Here is a 23,098-nt window from a genome sequence, read left to right on the forward strand (position 1 = left end):
ATGCTTTTCATATGGTGGATTTCTTATAATTTCGAAGCACCATCAAATAAGATATTAAGAGTGGTGGAGTGTGTCCACCATATAAACAAGTGAATTGTTAGCTTATCTACATGTATACGTAGATTTAGCAATGGATGAAGTAATTTATATTTGATCAGAATATACTTAAAATAAAAATTTTAATGTTGTAGTCGATTCGGGGTGAAATGAACACTGGCAAATACGAATGGATGTACGCGCATTGCATACTGTTAGGCGTTTTAGATAATTTGGAATAAATCAATCTCATTATTTTAGACTAAAATTTATTTAATTAACTTTGATGTTATGTAAAATCGTCTAAGATGGAGTATTATATCTGTGGTATTGATCGCCGTAGGCAAATTACTTAACTGGTCGATGTAACCAAATAATTAGCATAAAATATACAGGGGTGTCCATTATGCCCCGATGGGTGTCCATTTCGCCCCGTACCTTTCCTGCCAGCTCCAAAAAACACTCGGTTTTCAATTCATTATTTCTTTACAATAATGACATTCTACCAGCTGTAAATGATAAAAATACGTAGGAAACAAGTTAAAGTTGTAAGCCAACTGATAATATGTTAAGTTTTTGTCTGTTATACAGGCCTAACATACTCATTTGCTTAGGGTGTCCATTATGCCCCTAATCCCCCTATTTGATTTTGTTCAATTGAAAGGTATCAATCACATGGATTTCGACAGTTGTTGAAAATATGGTACTTCAGCCATTCCATAGAAAAACGATACAGTGCATCTCAGATTGTCGTGAAACTAGGTGGGCTTGTAGTTCTTCGGAAATAATTAGACCCGTATTTTTTATTTCGTCATTAGGGTGACCAATTTTCATATAAGGTGGTCCAAAATATTAAGGTTTTTCAAAACTAAAAATTTTCAAAACATTGTAACTATTGAACCATTTGACCGATTTTAAACTTTTTTTTGTTTGAAAGCTATTGAATTGTAGTTTTCAGGAAAAATACGTTAAAGGAGCTAAAATGTAAAGAGTACTATAAAATATGCAAACATATTAGTTTTTTCACGTTTTCATGGTCTCGGGACCGAAGAGGTAGGGTAATTCATGTATTTTGGACAGGCTGAGGACAACGTTGAAAAAATCGTCCCCTAGCTTCCTTAGAAAGCAATTGATTATTTTGCAAAGTTACCAATACGCTTATAATATGATTGTGCTTTGCGTTCCTGGTGACAAAAACCTTAACGAAAGCATTTTAAGCTGAGAAAATCGCAATTTCCGATCGCCTGTAAGAATTGCATTTTGGACACCGAATATATGTTTTGGACACCCTCATGCATATATAATTTGGACAGGGCAATTATCTTAATGTTTAGCCATGAATACTGCTAAATCATGGAAGTAGCATAAATTAACAAATATTTCTTGCAAATAATCAAATGTCTCAGCTTAACAGGCATCTTTTTTGATAACTATTACAGTTTTTGTTGAAATCGAGGAAATATCGCCAGACCCACAGAATACGCCTCCAAGTATGCAATCGCACAGCATCCCCATGTAGTTCGTCAGATGACCAAAATATATTTACAGTAGAAAACTTGTAATGTATTTTGGACAACACCTATTTTAAGCGTTCTAGATGAATGTTAAGAGATTGGCTGCCTAATGCTTCTTTATTGAACATGTTTCAATGCAATAAGGCTTTTAAATTTCTTACAATTATTAATTCAACGATTTTGAGGTGAATATTGTATGTGACTGTGAAGTGTATGTCGTCTTGCATACCTGTGCATTTGAGGGGTTTTAGTGAAATAATTTACATTTTCGATAATTTTGAAGTAAATACCTAATTGTTAAGCGTATTTTCAACGTAAGTCATCAGAATAGGGTCTGTTTGATCCATTAATCGATATTGAGAAGTATCTACTTTTATAAGCTCTCCGGAACAAGGCATACATCGTCGTGCATGTCCAAATTATATACATGTCCAAATTATATTTTTTGCCCTACCACGGTTTTATATTTTTATCAGAAAATTCAGGAAATTTGGCGTAACATATCAAAAAATCAGAGATGTATGTTTTTTACCCAAGTAACACACATGTTATATAAAAGTTACGACAGCGCAAGTTTTGGTTGTATAGAAGTTTATTTTACGTTATTTCAACATAATGTTAGAATTACGTAAAATAAACTTCTATACAACCAAAACTTGCGCTGTCGTAACTTTATTATAACATGTGTGTTGCTTGGGTAGTTTTTGAGATATGATTTTTTGAAAATAAAAGGTCAAATTTTCCCATACAAGACACTTTTTTAAATTTGATTATATTTTGATTCCTTATAATATTATGGATACCAAAACCACCAGGAATCACTTTAAAAAGCAATACTATGCATAGTTTTTTGAGAATTTGCAATTTCAAGCAATTTTAGAGTAGCTTATGCTAAAATATATGACTCTCTATATTCAAAAAATCATATCTCAAAAACAAAACAACATACATTTCTGATTTTTTTGATATGTTACGCCAAATTTCCTGAATTTTCTGATACAATATAAAACCAGGGTACCTCTGGTCCCGAGACCATGAAAACGTGAAAAAATACTAATATATTTGCATATGTTATAGTACTCTTTACATTTTAGCCCCTTTGACGTATTTTTCCTGAAAACTACAATTCAATAGCTTTCTAGCAAAATTAGAAGTTTGAAATCGGTCAAATGGTTCAAAAGTTACGATGTTTTGAAAATTTTTAGTTTTGAAAAACCTTGATGTTTTCGACCACTCTATATGAAAATTGGTCACCCTAATGACGAAATAAAAAAAATCGGGTCTAATTATTTCCGAAGAACTACAAGCCCACCAAGTTTCACGACAATCGGAGATGCACTATATCGTTTTTCTATGGAATGGCTGACTTTGTAAATAGTTTACTAAATTCTTGAATGATTGATTCCTTCATGTTTTATGTTAAACAATTTGAGACTGTAAGTAGCAATTGCTACTCAGTCTGGCTCAAAATTTGATTTTGACGTTCAGAGACAGTTAGGTCAAGGATCACTTTTCTAGAAATTTCTTGGGAATAAGAATGAAAAATTCAGTTATCTCAAATTATCTACTGTATGTTTCTTCATTGGTGAATTCGAAGATCAACTTATATCTGTAGAAGTATGCCTAAGATAATTGTTGATTGTTCCACAAAAGTCCATGAAAATTAGTTTAACGAGTACTTGAATATTTTTTAAGTAATTAGCTTCACTAACCCATTGACACCCAAACCTAATTCAACACAACACTAATCCACTAAGTTAATCCACTAAACCTACACCCATTAGCCCACCACCATCAACACCACCAACAGCAGCAACACCATCAGCAGCAGCATCAGCAACAGGTTCAACATCACCTTCACCACCAACAACAACAACAGCATCAACAACAGCTTCAACAACAGCATCAACAGCAGCAACAACAACAGCAACACCACCAGCAGCCCACCAGCGTCGTCACAAAGCACGTCAGCGCTCCTGTCGACAAACCACCATCGAACACCAATGGTCTTCCAGCTGGTCAGAACATTTGCTCCTCTTGTGATCGTCTCATTGTGTAAGTGTCCTACGAACCGAAATGGACCTCCAAAATCTGGCGTATGAATGATGTTGTGATCGGAATGCGAGTGTGCAAGATTTTCTAACGTTTTAGCTAGCTTCAAAGCCACCGAAACAGCGACATCATCAACAGCCGAATCGACACACCTTAGATAAGCAACCATCGCCGCCAAGAACTATGATTTTTCTCTCTCCGCAGCAGCAGTAGCAGCCAGCTGTAAATAACGATCTCTTCCACGTGTAGTTCTAATCGAGTTCATTGTTCTCTTCCCCTTCCTCCTCTTCACGCGCCGTTTGCCGTTGGTCTTGCCTGTGTAAATATTACGCAACGTTTGAAAACTTTTTGTACCTAAACACTTAAATTTCAAAAAAAAAATCGAATCGTTGTCTCCGGCACCGATTTCTGTGTGACTATCAAAACCTTTCTGTGCGGAATACAGATAGCATCTTCTCAAACAAATCTCATTATTCAATCCACAAACTGGAATCAGCCTCGTCGCACTTCTATGCGACCCAAAGTCACGCGATCGGTGGCTATGCCACTGCGGGCCGTCTTCCGGTAGGTTCCCTGACCAAGCCCAGGTCTCCTGTTCCACCGCAAATGCTCCACCATCCGCATCCGCAGCCGCAGACGCAGCCACAGCAGCACCATCCACAGCACCAGCAGGCTCCGCATCATCCACTGCCCAGACCACCGATGATGGCACCACCTGCTCCTGCTCCAGTTCCAGCTCCAGTTCGACCAGCTCCGCAGACTGCACCGAGGGCGGGCATTCCCCCGAAGATCCACCAAGAGTAAGATCACTTATCGAGAAACTTGCAGGCCATTCCGTTTTCCCAAAAGCTCGCCATTCACAGAGAGGAGTTGTATTATATTTGACCATGAAAGATGAAGCGAAGATTACATATCGAGAAGACCGTGGAAAACAAGACTACTCGATACGTTTTCGTCGGTTGTTATCTACTGACTTGTTACCCTGCATGCGTGTGTTCGTGCTAAATGGATGAGTGACAGAGAAAATCTACCCTAATTTTGGACGGTTACCTCAAATCCCCAGCCAAAAATAAGTTGCATGAGTTTAATGTTTTGTTTTATTTTTGTATTTTTCGATTCCCGTGAAAAAAACTTGTGTTGAATTTGTTTCTACCTGTGACTGTGAAATACTGCGAAAATACGAAACCAAACTCGACACTGTCAAACTCGAACATCAATCGCACTCACGGATCACCCACAACCCGCCACTCACCCACAAACACACACCCAACCTCCAGAGGCGTGTTCGTGCGCATCAAGGACAAGAACCTCCACGCTGATTGCTTCAAGTGCGCCACCTGTGGATCGTCGCTCAAGAACCAGGGATACTTCAACCTGAACGACAAGTTGTACTGTGACATCCACGCTCGGCTGGCGGCACTGCAGAGTCCGCCACCCGGCACCAACGGAATGGTTCCGGTCACGATCACCAAACCGTACGTATCATGCGAACGATGACTTTCTCAAATCACTTGCTCCTTAGGAGATAGTACTTAGTACCGGAGTATTAGGATAATGCGGAATGAAGCATGGAGCCTGAACCACGAACCATCACCGCACGCCCCTCCCCCAACAACGCCATCACAATCTTCTGCGCTATCGCTCTTTCTCTTTCTAGCCGCCCACTGAAAATGATTTTCTTCTGTTTTCCGCAATCTCTTGCTTCTCTGTCTTTTTGTTTCTGTTTTTCTCTTTCTTCTTTTTCTTTCTTTTCATACTGGCTTTCAACAATCAGCGTACCTCGCGAAACCATTCTAGTTCTAGAAGACTACATTATGTATGTAGTGTAGGAAAACAAAAACTCGACTGGACTGAGTATGAGTGTAGAACAGTTATAGTGATATTCCTAGTGGTAGTGATCGAGACTCAAAAAATACTGTGCGATGAAAACGATTCAAGTTACTTAGGTTAGGGGATAAGGGTACACCAAAGTTAAAAGTATTACGGAAGTGATGTTATTTATCATTTCATTTAGGAATGTGTTAAGCCATATTTATAATATCGGAGTTTCCGATAATGGTTTGAGAAGTTATTATCAAAAGTAAGTACTTTTTGTTAAACTCAATGTTGAAGTACAATCAATGAACATAAGAATCATATTATGTTTTATGCAGTTAAATCATGCGTTGTGAATCAATATGTTACATGACATGTATACAAGTATGTTTCATCATAATCAGAAATTCAATAATGTCTTTCAAGTCCTAAAATATCAGGTCAACAATTGATATGTTACGTATTTTAAGACTTATTTCCAATAATCCAGTTTTTTTCCAGAGTTTGTCAAGAATTCTTCCCAAAATTTCTAATAAATCGTCCTGGATTACCTGCAGGGACACCGCCAGGAATTCTTTTGGAATATAAAGATGTATTAAAAAAATCTGGATTGTTTACAAAAAGAAGATTCTCGCAGGATTTCTTAGAATAATTTCAGCAAAAAATCATCAAAGATTCCTGTTAGTATCCTTCCAAAATGCATTCCTATTAACGCATTTCTTTGAATGTTTTTCCAGTGAGCGATTCTTTCAGAAATTCCCCCATACCTTTTCCTTGGCACTTTTTCAAGAGTCTCTCAAGAAATTTCTCAAAAAAATCATCTAGATACTGGTCCACAGTGGTCCAGATTCGAAAATACCTGGCCAAAATTGACAAAACATAGTAGTCTGCTAGTTTTAGCCTATGTATTGGAACAGGATTTAGCTATACACATATCATCATGGCGCTATTGTTTTGGCAGCTCTTGGCAGTTGCATTTTTCTTTAACCGATTTTGCATACATAAACGAGCATTTGAACGGAATCTCCCCGCGGGGAGTATCGGGGAGCGATTTGTAAGACACTTTGAAGTCGAACTGTAAGAATCTCTCGTACTTATGATATGTGATGTCAATTTTGAAGCCAAAAGTGTTATTTTGATCTATTGCTCCATTACAGATATCTGATATACACAAGAACTTACAAATAAACTTTTGAAAGCAATTGTATTACTTATATCAACAGACTTTTGTAGCGGTTAAAATTGTTTTTGTTCTTTATCAAAAATTCAGCACTTTTTCCTTTAGCAGCTATTCAGTGCTGTAAGAAGATACAAAATCAATATTTCCAATTTTTTTAAATGCCAGTAAGTGCTCCTGGTTTTATGGATGAATCATCAATATACTGTATCCCATATAAGACATGTTCAAAAATTGAGTTTCTGCCAACTTTTCTCATAATTGAACCTCTGTGTGGTCCACGGGTTTCCTCAGACATTTATTCTGATATTTTTCCAATGATTCCTTAGGAGATTCTATGGAAAATTCCTTCAAGGAATGCTGCGTTAGTTCAGATTGATATTCCTTCATTTATTTCTTAAAAACGTTTCTGAAGAAATTCCTCTAGAAATATTGCCAAAACTTTTGCAGGAGTTTTTTTTCAAAAATTCTTCCAGAAATTCTTCAAGAATCTTTTCTGGAAATTTCTTCAGAACTTCTCCAAAGAATTCCTCCAAAAGTTTCCTAAAAACATGAAAATCCAGGAGATTTTTTTCACAGAGATTCGAATATATTTTTTAGTAGAAACATTTTTTTTTCAGAAATAATTATACCTTTTTCTAGAAAATTTCTTACTATGTGTAGTTTATTCCAAATTTTTTACATATTTCGACCACTGATACATAACTAGTGGATTAACTTGCAGTGAAAATTTTGAGAATATTTGAAAAACTTTTCGAAAAGTTACAGCAAGTTGACAATTTTTTTGAAAAGTGAAAATTTGACTTACGGAAACAATTATTTAGAAATTCATGGTGTTTTTATGTAGAAGGGTATGCATTTTAATTTTTATTTTTTTGAAAAAAATGCGTAGAACGCTACAATCAGTGCTGTCATGGTAAAATCAGACCTAGTAACTCAAGGTTCCAAAATTTCAATGCTGCCTATACTGGTAAGCCCCAAGGAAATGACTTCATCACTGCGCACAATCAAGAATTATTCCGGGAACACCTCTCCATGCGATATTATCGATTTTTTATGAAATTATTGCCGATTAAACATACTAACTGGAATTCATATGAGATTGCAAGAATGCTTTCTCAAATTTCTAGAAAATCCTCATGGATTACCTCCAGGGACACCGCCAGAAATTCCTTTAGGAACTATTAGAGGATTAAAAAAATAGGAATGTTTTCATACAGAAGATTCTCCAAGGATTTCTTAGAATGATTTCCTAAAAGAATTCCTCTAAAAATTCCTGTAGTATCTCTTCAAAATGCATTCCTGTTAATGATTTTATTTGAAAATTTCTCAAGAAATTCCACCAGAAGTTCTTGCAGGAATTCTTCCAGGGATTGTTCTTGAGACTTCTTCAGGAGTTTTTCAAGAAATTTCTCAAACATTTCTTCCGAAATTTCTTCTGGAATTCTTTAAAACATTCTATAGGAAATTATTTTTAAGATTGGTGTATAAGTTCATGTTTGCATTCCTTCATGTATTTCTTCAATTATTTCTGAAGGAAATTCCTTCTCCAGAAAGAAATGCCTCTAGTGCTTTTCTTTAGATAATTACATTTTTTTTCAGAAATATTTTCAGGAATTATAAAATTCCTTTACAGGTTCCCTCAGATATTACTCCATTCATTCAGGGATTTTCTTAGGCATTTATTTGAAAATTCATCCAGAAAATTCTCAAGACATTTTTCTGGAAGTTACCTTAATGGTTTGTCAAATAGACGTTGCTTTTATTCAGACCTGCCTTCAGGGATTCTATTTTCCACAAGATTCTCTCAACAATTCATACATTACTCCAAATTACTCCAGATTCTATTCCATAGCATATTTCAAGAAATTTTATCATGAAACTGTTCTTTGCATACCTGCAGAGAGTTTTTCAGTTCTACAAGGTACGCGTTCGAAGATTCCTTCAAAAATTCATTTGTTTTATTTCTTCAGTGATTCTCCACGCAGTAGCAAAGGGATTTTTATGTACAAATTCCTCCTGAATCCAATGTTGAAAACATTGCGCTGTCAGGCGCTGTCCATAAACTACGTAGACTCATTTTTGGCCATCTTAGACCCCCCCCCCCCCCCCCCCATTCCCCCTCGTAGACTTTTGCCCATACAAAATTTTCGAAATTTGTATGGAGCGTAGACTTCGGCCAGACCCTTTAGAGTCTACAAAATCAAAACTCAAAAAACGAGGAAAACGCTTTAAGAGATAACTTCTAAAATCGTCTCAGGAAATTTTGTTCAGATACTCCTCTTAAAAAATTCAGTTTTTTTTCTTGGGATTTTCTAGACAATTTTTAGACACAAACCTCCAGGGATTTCTTAGAAATTCCTTGAGTTCTTCAATAATTTCTTCACCAATTTCAGGAAGAATTTCTTAGAAATCCCTAGAGAATTATCTAAACAAATTCACAAGGGATCTCTTAAGAATTCCCTGGGGAAATTTCGGAGGGAACCACAAAAGCAACTTCTCAAAAAAATGAAGGAATTTCTGCCTAAATTATTGGAGAAATTTTTCAAAAAATTCTTGGACAAACCCTGGGAAGAATTTTTAAAGCGATCCCTGTAGGATGAGCAAAGAAATTTTGAGAAGAACTTCTGTAATACCCATGGTAAAACTTTTGAAGAAACCCCTTGCTGAATCTCCTGAAAAAGTCTCCGTAAATAAAAATATATTCTCAAAGGTAATTCAGAATGCATTTTAGCAGGAATTTCCGAAAGAAGCTGTGAAGAAATTTCTGATCAAATATTTTGTAGAATCCCCATACAAATCTTGGGAAGTGCTTTTGTATGAATCTCTTGAGGAATATCCGAAGTGAAATTTTTGAAAAAAGCCCAGGAGAGGTTTCTTAAGAGCTTCCTGGACAAACACTTGGAGAAACTTCTCGGAAAACGCTCACTAGAATTCCTAGAAACACATATTGAGGAATTTATAGGAAAAGTCCTGGAGAAATCATGTAATAAAATTCTTGGAGGATTTTCTGGAAATATGCGTGGTGAAATTGGTGGACAAGTTTCTGAAAAATAAATCCTGAATTTCTGGAGAAACGTATAGATTGGCATCTGTAGGATTCAAAGAAAAAAAAAAACTCTTGAGATATTTTTAAAGCAATTTCCCTTGCAATTCATAGGAATTATTTTTTGATAAATTTCCTAAAGAATTCAAGGAGAAATTATTGTAATTATCCTTAGACAAAATGCAGAATAAATTTCTGGAGTTATAAATGGACTTCTGTATGAACTCCTGCTAGAACTTCTGGAGGAATTCCTGCCTGAATCATTGAAAGCGGAAATGAACGAATGTCTGGAGGAACTTCTGTCGGATTTTAAGGAAGAATCCTTGAAGAAACTTCAAGACTCATGTATATGGGGGAATTTTCAATGGAATCCCCAAATCAATTCCTAAAAAAATCTATGGTGGATTTTCTGAAGAAATACCTGAAAGATTACTGAGAGAATATCTGGAAATAGTCTTTAATTGAAGATGTTTATAGCAGAAGTTATATGATAGTTTTATGGAACGCCAAAGGTTTAAAGTAAAAAACTACCACATAAAACTAATTTAGAACAACTAGCTTTTTGACATGCTCGTATAAAACCAGGATAAAACATGAATAATCCTTCAAGGCATGCTGATTGTTACTTGGGAATATTTCTGAATAAACCATTGAAGAATTTATTTTAAAACCTTGAAATCATTTTTAGAGGCATCTCTGCGCACATTTCTGAATGAATCTATGGAAAAAATTGTGATGAATCTTAAAACAATCCCTAGAAGAAGTTCTTAAGTCATTCTTGATGGAGTTTCAAAATAAACCAGCAGAAATCTACCTAAAATAATTTTTGGAGAAATTTATGTGAGAATGTCTGTAAGAACCCGTTTAGAAACTTAAAAAATCCATGGAAGAATTTCTGAAAAACAAATCGTCTAAGGAGTTTCTGCAAGAAGACTTGGTAGATTTCAAAACCGATTTTCTGGAATAAGCTCTGAAGGAATCCATGGACTAATATAGCACTTCATAGATTTCCTTGAACTTTATATTCTTGGACAAGTGTATGAAGAAATCTCGTAATGAATTTTTAAAAGAATCTTTCCTGGTGATTGCTAAAATAAACCAGGAACATTTTCTGATGAAATCTTTGTTAGTACTTCTAAACGAGTTTATGGACGATTTTCTAGAGATATCCTTGGATAATTTTCGGGAGAAACTTTTAATTTTATTGATACATCGGGGAGTGCAATCCTGAAGGATTCCATGGAAGATTTCCTGAAAGGATTCTCGTTGAGATTACTGAAAAAATCTATGGAGGATTTTTAAAGACACAAGAAAACGTTTCTAGTGAAAGTATTGGGGAAATTTTTGAAAGAAATTCTAGAAGAAATTATGAAGCGATCTATGGAGATGTTCTAATGAAAACCGTGTAGCACTTTCAGAAAAATATTCCTGGAGGGTTTTCTAGTTAAATTTATAGAGCAATATAAGAAAAAATCCGGGGAAGGGTTTCAAAAAGTTCCCAAATAAATTTAAATAAAAAAAAAATTAAACTAATCATTTTATATAGAAATCAATGGAAGAATGGCTGAAAGAATTCTAAAAAAAAAACTCCGAAGGTCGAATTTCTCCCGGTGGTTTTTCCAGGCTTCTTCCGCCATTTTGCCAAGATTCCATTATTTTCGGAAATCCTGCTTCTGATTTTTTCTAGAGGTCTTGCATTTTTATCGATTTTTCCTGCAGTATTTTACGGAGATTCTGCAGTTCTTTTCTTAAGATTTCTTCCAGACGAATTGCTCACAGAGTCCATCACGAGATTTTTGGGACTCTCTTCCAAGATATTTACCAGGGCCTCCGTGGAAGTTTATACCACGATTGGTTTCAAAGGGTTTTCCAGGCTTTTTCTGGCAGTTGCTTTCAGTCCGGGATGTTTGGAAAGTGCCATGCTGAGATTTCCCCTAAACATTTTTCCGGGATTATGAAAAAAAAAATTATAAGATTTCCTATCTGAAATAATTTTCGGATTGCTCCGGATTTTCCATTGAGGATTACTGGTATAGTTTCTCCTACAATTATTACCGTGATTTTTTCTGAAATAACGAAATGCTTTGTAAGAAAATTCTGAAGAGATATCGTAAGGAATCCTCGCTGAATCTTGAAATGAAGTTCGGAAAAAACTATTTTGGAAATGCTGAGGAAACTTCCAAATAAATCGCGGGAAAAACTGAGATATCTAGAAAACAAATTTGGAAGTAATTCCAGGAGGAAAAGCTGAGGTCACCCTCGCTCCCAGAGTTATTGAAAACCTCCACGAAAAATACCAGAAGAATATACGGAAAAAATAGCAAATTCTTAAAAACTCTCTGGAAGAAATCTTTGAAAAAAGAAATCTCCGGAATAGCAGATATCTCGCAAAAATTCCCGGAGAAAATTCTAAGGCTATCCCGAAAATCCGATAATATAAGTCGCTGAAGAAGCTTTGGGATGGCTTTGAAAGGATCTGCGTGAAAAACTCTTGGAGTAATATCGGGAGGACTTCTATTTAGAAGAAATCCGTTTTTCTGAAATAAAACGTAGAAAAGACCTAGCAGATTACCAAGTAGGAACTCTGGTAGAAATCTCAGAGAAAACTCTGGGATTAAATCCTGGAAACTCTCTGGATAAAATTCCAGTGCAGAAAGAAACTTCGACAAATTTTCAGGAAAAAAAATCTCAAGATAAAGCAAGACGAAACTGCGAGAGAATCACGAAAGGCATTCAAAAATGAAATCCTCAAAAATTTGAAAATCGATATTTCCACAGGCTTGACAGAAACTCCCTCGCGAGAAAATGAGGAAGCGATTTCGGCGATTTTCTGAGGAGTGGAAATAAAACTCAGAAATCACAACGCAAATCCTCAACAGCACCGAGTGCGAGCTTGCTGCGCAGCGAGGACTTCGTCCAACACTCATAATTGCTTGTTGTGTTTCTCACGTCCACTCACACTCAAAAAGCTCTCGCGAGTACCACTCCCATACAAAGAAAGACTCTCGAGGCGAAAATTGCACTCAAAAACCCGAAATAATCATCGGCTCTTTTTTTCGTTCCCCTCTTCCTCGCTCAGTTTTTATTGCCTCTCTGGTTGGGGTTCGTTCGCTCCCTCGCGACGAGGCAAAAGCAAAACACCGCTCTAGAGCATATTGCAAAACACTTTTGATTTCGAGGAGGATTATCAAGCCTGTTTCCAAGCAATTTTATAAAGAACTAGCTGTCCCGGCAAACTTTGTTTTGCCAAGCTGTGGTGGTTTGACAACAGTAGGGCTTTAAACAGCACCGCACTCTAGATTGGTTTTATTTCGATCATGTTGATTTTCTTCCCAGTTCATCAAAAATCAGTACTTTATCAATGTTCTTACTTTCATAGTTGATTTTCGTAACTTTTTGTACATATAAACACAGCCACTACGAATACGAACCGAACCGTGCAAGAATCATGCTGATCGGTTCATCCGTTCTTGAGTTTTGTTGCCTCAAAGGAACTTCAAACTCATTTTTATATATATAGATATCCTATTTCCTGTGAGAGTTCTTGAGATCACAGGCTTTTTCCAAAATTTAGTAGTATCGATAAGATTACTGAGAAAACTGTCTGGTTTCATTCACAATTGTTAATGTTTCATTGTAATTTTCTGATTTTCGTAGAATTTGCATTGAAATCCCAAAATGACCAGTAGCAACCTAACCTCTGGGCCTACCTGCTGGGATACCTTATGTGCGTGATATGATCGATTGATACTGTGCTGTAAAGTCGGAAGGAAGACAAACTGAATATAGAATAGCTGACGAAATGTTCGTAGCAATAGATGAATCTTTATAAACAACTTGAGAAATTTCCAAATAAATTTTTTTTCCAAGAAATTTGCTAAGCAATTGCCAAATAAATTACAAATGTAAAAAATCCAGGAAAAACTCACACAGGCGTGATAAAAGGAATTCACAAACAAGCTGAAGAAGTTTATTCTTGGAAATTTTCTGAAGCAATTCTTTTGCGATGTCTTTCTGTTCTTCTCTAGAGAATATTGGAATTCACAAAGAGCCTAATGTTGATTTTTTTTTTCAAGGAGTTTTTGAAGATATTGATATAGAAATTTTTATCGAAATCACCCAAGGAATTGTTTTTTTTTTTTTTTTTTTCCAAGGTATTTATTTGATTGGCTCGATCGTTTAGTGAAAAACTTTACGGAGCCGATTGCTCACGAATAGTAATAAGATCTAATATTACATTCAATTAACAATATAAGAAAATCAATACATGCTCTTCCGAGCGCATAACTTTTTCGGTCTCGAATGCTCCTTGGATCCTGATGATGCGAATTGTGCTCGACGTTGGGATGCTTGCTGCTTTCCTACCGCTTCACTGATCGCGTTTGCCACCTGCACCAGTGTTGCAATACCTTCTTTTCGACGTTCCTCTTTTTCACGTTCTTTTTCACTTCCAGTTATTTCCGCTTGATGTAGATCCGTTATTTCCTCATTAATATCTTCCGTTTCCGTTGTTTCCTCAATAATGTCTTCCTCCGTAAGTTCAATAATTTCTTCCGAAACTTCTACCGTTTGCTGGGCTATCGCCACTGGTGTTTGTCCGGAAACAATAGCTGCATACGATCCGGGTCGCTGATTGTGCCGGCGCACACGCTGTGGGCAGGAGTCCTTTCGATGACCCACGGCATGGCAAAGAAAACAGGTGTCTTTTAAACCATCGTAGAAGACATGTCCCCTACGACTACCTACATCAATTGCCGGTGGAATTGCCTTCTTTATCTCCATATACGCACCACGTACCCCAGTGTGCATATGTCCCAATCCAAGCTCCGGAGCGTACTTTTCACGAACTAAGCGCTCCACTTTACCGTATTCGCCTAGTGCGAGCGATAGTCTTTCATCACTCACCTCCGGCGGTAAGTCGAACACACGGACATAACGAACGTTGCTGCCCGCGATCGACATTTGCACCTCCACTGCCTCCCCGTTTGTGTAGTAGAACTTCCTCGGATCCGCATTTTTTCTGAGCGATTCTGTCATTGCCTCCCGAGAAGTAAATTTAATGAACAGAGATCGTTCCTGGGCAGTTCTATACGCGGTTTCGATTTGCAATAAATCCCCTTCCAGTTGCTTTACGAAGCTAGCAATTTCAGCCCATGATGGTCTGGGGCTAGCTGTAGGGAAACGAAACTGTGCCGTGTTCACAATTTCATCCATGGCTTATGCCGTGTAAGCGAGCACCAACAACAACCGACCGTTAAACAATAAAGCGCGCGTGATGAATGCCTAAACTGCTAGGGCTATTGTGAAAGATTACGACCGGCAAGAGAGCACATCTGCATGCGTCTGTGCTTGCCGAAAGCAGAAACCAAACTGACCAAGGAATTGTTATCAGCAATAAATCGATTAGTTTTTGATTTGGGTTAGGGCATTTAATCGATTAGATTTTGTGTAGGTGCATTACTTGGATGAAACAATCTTGGGCTGAATTTCTCTTCTAAAAAAGCCAATGTTGAACCTTTAAAATACTATTAGGCTTCGCTTATTTTGCACTATTTGATGACAAAATACCTGAGTTGATCACTAAATACAACCAACACCGATGTAGGTAGCAAAAAAACTGCACCACTGTGACGATTATGTCAACTTTAGTCATATCACTTCCATGAAAACCTGCGCATTTTATGAGTCAACAAATAAACAATCGACTCACTATCAGAAGCACCTACGTAAGTACGTGCGACCAGCCCATCTGTTAACTAAAAACCATTCTGACATATGCCGTCAGCACATAGGGTATTGGTTCCCTTCTTAAGCATGTGGCTCCCATTTTCATCCTACGAAAAACAAAGGCTTTATGCGCTGTTTGTTTTGTTTCTTATTTTTGTGTTTTTTGTTAGAAGTGAGCACCCATGAAAACCAAAAGAACGGAATCAGTCGGTGCCGTAATCGCTTGTTTTCGAATAGGATGAATATGGGAGCGTGGAATTAATGATGGAACACATACCCTACCTATCTACTACAGTCGCCGTGCCATTCAACAACATTGTAAGTAACTATATTCGAATCGTTCTCGTCATCGATCGCACTAGAGTCGTCGTCAGGTCAACTAAGTTGCGGTTGGCGGTGAGGTGTGACAAGTTTTTATCTACACCTTCTGTCTCCCCCACCTCCCACCAGATTGAACTAGTTTTACGAGTGTGTGTTTTTCATTTTCGCCCCGTTTTTTTTTCCTATCAATTTCGCTTTCATTACTCTCTGTGTCGCTTGTAATTTTAGTACTTTTTTTTTAGCAAAATCACGATTCTAATCGACATTTTTCCCGATCCATCACAGCGGTCAAAAGTCTGGAGTCCAAGCCATCTCCGCAGCCCTCAACGCCCATGCCAATCTGAACGGTCGCTCGCACTCTCCGTACGCCACCAATGTAAGTACCTAAGCTTGGGGATATCTGTACTACTGCCTTCAAATTCTGCAACGAAAAGTGTTTCTTTTTGCTTTGCTGTGTGAGCCTGAGTTGTTCTAACAGTTTGAATGTTTTGCTTTCGGACAATACCCAAGCCCATGTTCGATGATATGTGTCGTGTGGTGATTCCTATTTTAAGAAACCGAACAATTGCAAACCATTAGAGCCCCGCACGGTTTGAGTGCGGTAAACATTTCGCAAAGCTAAACTACCTCTGATTTGGCAATTCGTCGCCGTTTTGGCGATAGCGTGTGCGTTTACTGTTTTTTTTTTTTGCTTGCGAGAGTACTACCAGTTGAATCCTCGTGATTGAAGCGCCACAGGCACTACCACCACACCAGCCGACAGCGGTTGGACGAGGTGCCAAAGTAACAACGGGGTGAACGTCACATGATAAGAGGGAAGCATTTTCCAAGGCGTGTGATTTTTCTTGAACTTTCTTTTGTTCTTTTGCGTCACACATAAAGTTTGCAATCGCTGTCATTACTAATGTTAAGGGGGTGGTACCAGGTTTTGGACACACAGTGTTTGAATTGTGAAAAATGATATATTTTTTGTTTTGAAAATTTCATTGACCATGTAATATGAATAGCATTGGCACCAACAACCATGCTCCTCCATGTGTTATTCAAAAACTTGGTCAAAAACGGAGCCACTAGATAACCTTAATTGCAAGCAAGAAAAACCAGAAGTTATTGATTGAAGACGAATTTCCATGCTTCTGGAAGAGTTCTTAATATGAACAAATGTTGACACCGTTCACACACACCATGAAATCCAACTTCCGAAAATTAGTCTAAGATCGTCCGCAGAATAAGCATCCGATCGGTCGTTGATACGCCGAATTTAAAGGGATTGTCCCCCAGTAAGTAACATAACCTGGTCTGTCTTATTTATTATGGCAGCCTATTTTTTGCACCTATAAACAACTAGAACGCTCCACAGAAAATCAAAAAGCGTTCCATAAAGAATGAACTTACATTCCATGAAAATGTGCAATGTTACCCATACATAATTGAAACTGTTCCAAACTTTATCGAAAATTTACCGGTAAAACATAAAATTATCTCATTAAAATTGAAATTTTGTACCAATAACTAATACTAAAATCCATAATAAAAGGTACCATCGTAAGCTGAGCTAATTAAACTCTTCAACTAACAAGAAATGCAAAAAAATGTCTAACACTGCCGTAATTCTGCAAAGTGACGTGAGCGCCATTCAAAATTTCGACATTTTTTAATTTATTATTTATATATTATCTGGTGTAAAAATAACACTGTGGTATGCTTGCTGTATTAGAATAGTCGTAATCTATCATCTAAAAGGATGAGCAAATAATAATATAAATGCATAATAACCAAAAATTGGGTCAAAATTCTCAATGTCGCTTACATCACATTGCAGAATTACGGCAGATAGTAATGACAAATAATCTACAGGGAAAACCGCGTGAATTTGATGCTTTTATTTTATTTTATTTTTTTAATTTTGAGGAAAACACAAAAATGAGTCGAAATTTTGCACAAAATTTCAGATTATGATGCATTCAACGAAAATAGATGACATTCAGCACATGGTTCATTCAAAAGTAAAGATATTTCAGAGGCTATCAAATAATTATATTCTAAAATTTTCTTGTATTTTTGACAACTTTGATTTGTTTAAAAATATTAAATTTTCTGTAACATTCCGTATTTTGCAAAAATAAGTGGTTTTATATGGTCATGATGTAGGCTGAAAGAATAACAAAAAAGCATATCCCATTTTTGAATCTGCTAGACATTCAAAAAGTTATTAAGAGAATTTTGTTTGTTCTTTTTCGACCGATCATGTTGTCTTTCCTAGGGTCCTATGACTCGGGCGATCGTTGCTTTTATGCAGCAAATTTGCTCCTCTCTCTGTATTGCTGGCATGGTGATGTGGTTAGAGTGCACATTTCACAGCTGTTGTTTTTCCAGGTTCAAGTTTCGTGGCGAGAACAATTTTTTTTAGTTTGCTTTTAAATACTTTTCGTGAGATATTGGTGAGTGAAATTTTAACAGAACGAAATAAAAAGGTTGAGACAATTTTCGATAATCTCTTATCATTACTTTCAAGAATAGTAATGGTAGTAAGATTGGATGTGCTTCATCGCTACCTTTCTCAAATGCGTCTGGTGTACCACAAGGGAGTAATTTGGGCCCGCTTTTGTTTTCGCTTTTCATAAACGAACTGTCGTTTCTACTGCCTCCAGGATGCCGTTTGTTTTATGCTGATGATGTAAAGTTATACATGGTAGTCAAGTGCGTGCAGGATTGCCTGAATTTGCAACAGCTGTTAAATGCTTTTGACGATTGGTGCACCTCGAACATGTTAACAATTAGTATCCCGAAATGCAGTATAATATCGTATCACCGGAAGCACAAGCCAATAACCCACAACTACTTCATCAGGGATCAGCCACTCGAACGCGCTCTGCAAGTGCGTGACCTTGGTGTTACACTGGATTCAGCCCTTACTTTTCAACCTCATTTCAACACCATCATCAACAAAGCAAACCGCCAACTGGGATTTATGCTGAAGATTTCTAATGAATTCAACGACCCGTTATGCCTTCGCTCGTTGTACTGTGCCCTGGTCCGTTCTATTTTGGAATCAAATTCCGTTGTATGGTGCCCGTATCAGTCAACGTGGATTGCGAGGATTGAAGCAGTCCAGAGAAAGTTTGTTCGTGCAGCGCTGAGGCACTTACCATGGCGTGATCCCATCAACTTACCGCACTATGAGGACCGCTGCAGACTACTCGGTTTATCCACGCTAGAAAATAGAAGGAGTGTTGCCCAAGCAGTGTTTATCGCCAAAATTCTGCTCGGAGAATCGGATTCCTCGGCGTTACTAAGTCAGCTCCATATCTACGCACCCGAACGGATTCTTCGCGAACGTAACTTCCTGATGCTGGAACAGAGGAACTCATTGTATGGCGAACATGACCCTATCCGCTTTATGACGACTAAGTTCAACGAAGTGTATGCAGTTTTTGACTTCAATGTTTCGTCGACCACTTTCAAGAACCGCTTGAGGGAATGGTTTCGATAAGCGGCAGACGAGAACCCACCGGTACAAGGATCACTCGCATTAGAATGGAAAAATATTCAAATTGACTTTTTTTTACCTAATTGACTTGTAAATTGTATTGTATTATGTAATTTTATACGTGTAATTTGTTGTGTATGCTTGTTTTGTAAACAGATATAGGGTTTTTACGCCGATTTGAGTAAGTTTTGAGAACAATTCACTCAAATCGGCTTTTCCCTGTCCCTTATGTTCATTAAGACCAGCTAGGTCAGATGAATAAATTAATAAATAAATAAATAAATAAATAAATAATTATGTAGCGAAAAGTACTTCTCCTGAGATTCCTGCTGAACAAAAATTCCTGCTGTAATTTGTCTAGGTATTTCTTCAAGAATTTCTTCATGAATTCCTCCAAGATTTTTTTTTTTAATTCCTGCAAAAGTTCCTATAATGATTTCTTCAAGGATAATTTCAGATATTGCTCTCGAAAATCATGCAGAAATTCTTCTGGGTTTTCCACTAGAAAGTCTTGCATTTAAAGATATTTAGTATTCATGCTAGAAATTCTATTTAGATTATTGTAGAAACTACTGCTAGCATTGCTCCTGGACTGCTTCTAGGATTCATGTAGACATTTCTGACAGGAACACCTCAAAATTTTTCTGTGTTTCTTATGCAATACTTGCTGAAAATCTACCAGAAATTCTTTCAAGAGTAAAAATCAGAAATGTTCCTGCTGAAAATGCTTGAGAAATCTCAAAAAGAATTCTTCTGAAGGTATCTCAGCAGTTCTCGCTTACTAGAATACAAGGAACAATTCCTAGAGAGTAATCTTTGAAAATATCCCTGAAGGAATCAATACAAAAATTCCAAGAAGAACTTCGAGATGACTTCTTTGAGAAATCCCAGGAGAAAGTCCTGGAAGAATACTAGAAGGAATATTCGTAATTACCCCAGAAGGCATCCCAAGAGGAATTCCGAAGCTTTTAGGAACACTCCAGGAATGCCTGATGGGGATATTGCCATTTTTATAATTTTTACTATATCATAGAGATTTTAAGCCCTAGGCTGGTTCATCTCTCGCGGGAATTTGCTAGAAAATTTTTTCTAGAATTCATCCATGCATTTTTCCAAAAATTTCTCCGGGAATTGCTCCATCGGTTCTCTTAGGAACTCCAACCAGTATTCTCCATGCATTCTTGCTTGATTTCTCTAGCATTTGTAGATGGTGCTTTTGCAATTAATGCTCTTAGGAGTCGTCCAGAAAATCCTGAAAGATTTCCAGCAGGAATTGCTTTGAAAATCCCAGCAATACTACTTGGAGGATTTATTACAACTTTTATTTTTGTGTTAAATGTACAATTTTAACTTGTAAGCATTATTCAAAGTTTAATGCACATTTATAGTGCTCTAAAGTAAAATAGCACCATAAGATCTCAGCCATCTCATTTTTTATGGCCTACTATGAGGTCATTTCGGGCATAAATCAATTATCAGATAAGTGAATCGTTCCCTGTCAGAGACATCAAAATGTAAACGTGTCGTATTAAAACCTGAATTATAATGCTCTTTAGGATTAGAAATTCCTAGACAAAACTCATGCTATGAAAGCAACTAATGCTGCGAACCATAGGCGCCAACTTAGGGGGGCAAGCATATCGTTTTGCCCCCCCAATATTTGACGATTTTCAGATTTTCCTACACAAAAAATAGAATAACCTGGGTTTGCCACCCCAATAATTTGGCCAAGTTGGCGCGTCTGCTGCGAACAAAAGGCAACCTGACAGAGAAAATAATATTAGGGGAGACTGAGGAGACTTGATCTCTGGGGAGACTTGTTCCCCCCATATTTTCTCGGAATCATATTTTTTCCAAAACAACATCTGGACAGATGTTTTGGCTACAATTGTTACGGGTATAAATATTTGTTACAATTATAAGACAGCATAATTGTTAAATGTGTTATAAATTTTATATTCGTGCGTTCTTTGTGTTACATGTTTCATTTTAAGTTGTAAATATTCCCCGAGTTTAATACACATTTATAGGGTTCTGACTTAATATGAAATGCAATCCAATATTGATTGCCAACTTTCAGGCTATTTCGGGCAGCGGTCAAGTACTAGAGATGTAAGCCTTCCCACGGATTTCAAGTTGTTGAGCTCAAGTATCGAACCCTGAAACGGGATGTCCGATTAGGATTAGTTTTCCTAGACAAAACCAAGCTATGAACACAGTAACAAATGCTGTGAACTAAAAGGCAAAATGCCAACTAAAATACAATTCCAGGATGACTGAGGGACCCAAACCAATAAATGAAACCTCGTCATCCTGTGATCGGAAGGAGTTATCCATCTGGATAACAGGGCACATTTATGTTATATGTTGTGCTGTGTCCACTTGTGACGTTTCTTGTTTGTGCATTTATAAGGTTCTATGTGCTCGTAATATGTTAGTCCTTTGTAATAATTAATTTCTTTTATTTTTGTAACACAATTGCTTTTAATTGTGTATTGCATTATTTTTTGATGGCTGATGGTTTGTTTTCAGTCCTTCAGAAATCTTTTAGGCAATTCCGAAAAATCTCAATAACTTTGTGAAATTGAACCAAATCGTGTCAAAATTTCACAGCACATAGTATACATAAAATACTATCAAACGTATTTATCCAAATAAGGTTGTTATATAAATATTTCAATTAATGTAGCTTAGTGTATACAACAGTGACATGGGGAGACTTGATCCCTCGAGGATTACACACACATTATACATGTGAAAAATAAAATTCTATTTGGAAGCCTCTATTTACTCGGAATTCTAGTATATTCAATGATAAAACGTGTCAGATAATTTTTATTTTATCACACACCATTAAAAGGGGGATCATGCCTCCCCATTTTCAAAACACGGCATATCCCTAACAATTTAAGGAAATCTTATAATTTCAAATACATTATATTCATCAAAAATGTAAGAATACTTGAAAAGCAAATGAACAGGAAGCTTCTGGAGTTATTTTCCCTATAAATTAAACATGTGCTCAAAAGGGGATCAATTGTGACCCATTTTTGAAAAATACATCATAAGACATGCCTCCATAAAAACACAGTTTTGAAAACTTTAACAATAATTTAAAGTCCTTCTGTTGTGTATAAACTTGCGATAGATGTTTAGCTGTCATTCTGTACGAAGAATGGATCTAGTTTTGTGTTTTTTCGTAATGTTACAGGCAAATTAAGAAAAACTGATCAAGTCTCCCCAGTCTCCCCTACAGGATTGACTGTTGGACCTACAACATTAATGAAACCTCGTCATCCTGCGATTGGTAATTGATATCCAACAGAGTAACAGCATTGGCGTAAATAGTGGGTGGCCAGGGGGGGGGGGGCTGGATCCCTCCAGAATCACGAGATTCAGACGAAAAGTATCTTTTGAGCAGTACTGGAGCATAAAAATCTATATCGATATGGCTAGACTTATGACCTAGTTACGCTTATAAGTAACAGGGCAAAATATGTGTTCTGTGTTGTGTTTGTCCATTTGTGATGTCCAAATTGATTACCCATTTGTAGTGTTCCACTACAATATGTTATGTTATGTTTTAATATGCATTAGTGGTGCTTCATTATTTTTTCCGTAATAGATTCCCGCCACAAATGGCAGGAGAAATTCCAGCAACACTTTAGGACCAATTTTAACAGAAATTTTCAAAAGAATTTCTGGAGGAATCCTTGGGAAAATCTCTGGAGTCATATGACAAATTCTTGAAAGAAACATGGAAGGAGGAAGGAAAATGTTCAAGTAATTTATTGTAGTATAGTAATGCAGGAATCCCATTGGGCATTCCTGGAGGATATTCTAGAGGGATGCCTGGAGCAATACTTGGAGTAATTCGTGGAAAATTTCCAAGAGGAACTCTTTGAGAATCCGAAAAATCT

General features: G+C 36.9%; 1 protein-coding gene across 15 annotated transcripts in view; it reads left to right on the forward strand.

Annotated features, from left to right (window-relative positions):
- LOC109423129 (PDZ and LIM domain protein Zasp) overlaps window positions 1–23,098 on the forward strand; it is a 283,958-nt gene that overhangs the window by 220,378 nt on the left and 40,482 nt on the right. For 9 of the 15 annotated variants that reach the window (XM_062853041.1, XM_062853038.1, XM_062853042.1 and 6 more), the window contains exons 9-11: window positions 3,335–3,605; window positions 4,880–5,077; window positions 15,974–16,064. In XM_062853041.1, the coding sequence (XP_062709025.1) occupies window positions 3,335–3,605; window positions 4,880–5,077; window positions 15,974–16,064 (560 nt within the window). Of the gene's footprint in view, window positions 1–3,334; window positions 3,606–4,047; window positions 4,403–4,879; window positions 5,078–5,430; window positions 5,683–15,973; window positions 16,065–23,098 lie in introns of those variants that run through there. The other 6 variants (XM_062853043.1, XM_062853046.1, XM_062853044.1 and 3 more) reach the window with 4 other exon arrangements.

The sequence above is a fragment of the Aedes albopictus genome, chromosome 2, assembly GCF_035046485.1.
Source record: "Aedes albopictus strain Foshan chromosome 2, AalbF5, whole genome shotgun sequence".
Lineage (NCBI taxonomy): Eukaryota > Metazoa > Arthropoda > Insecta > Diptera > Culicidae > Aedes > Aedes albopictus.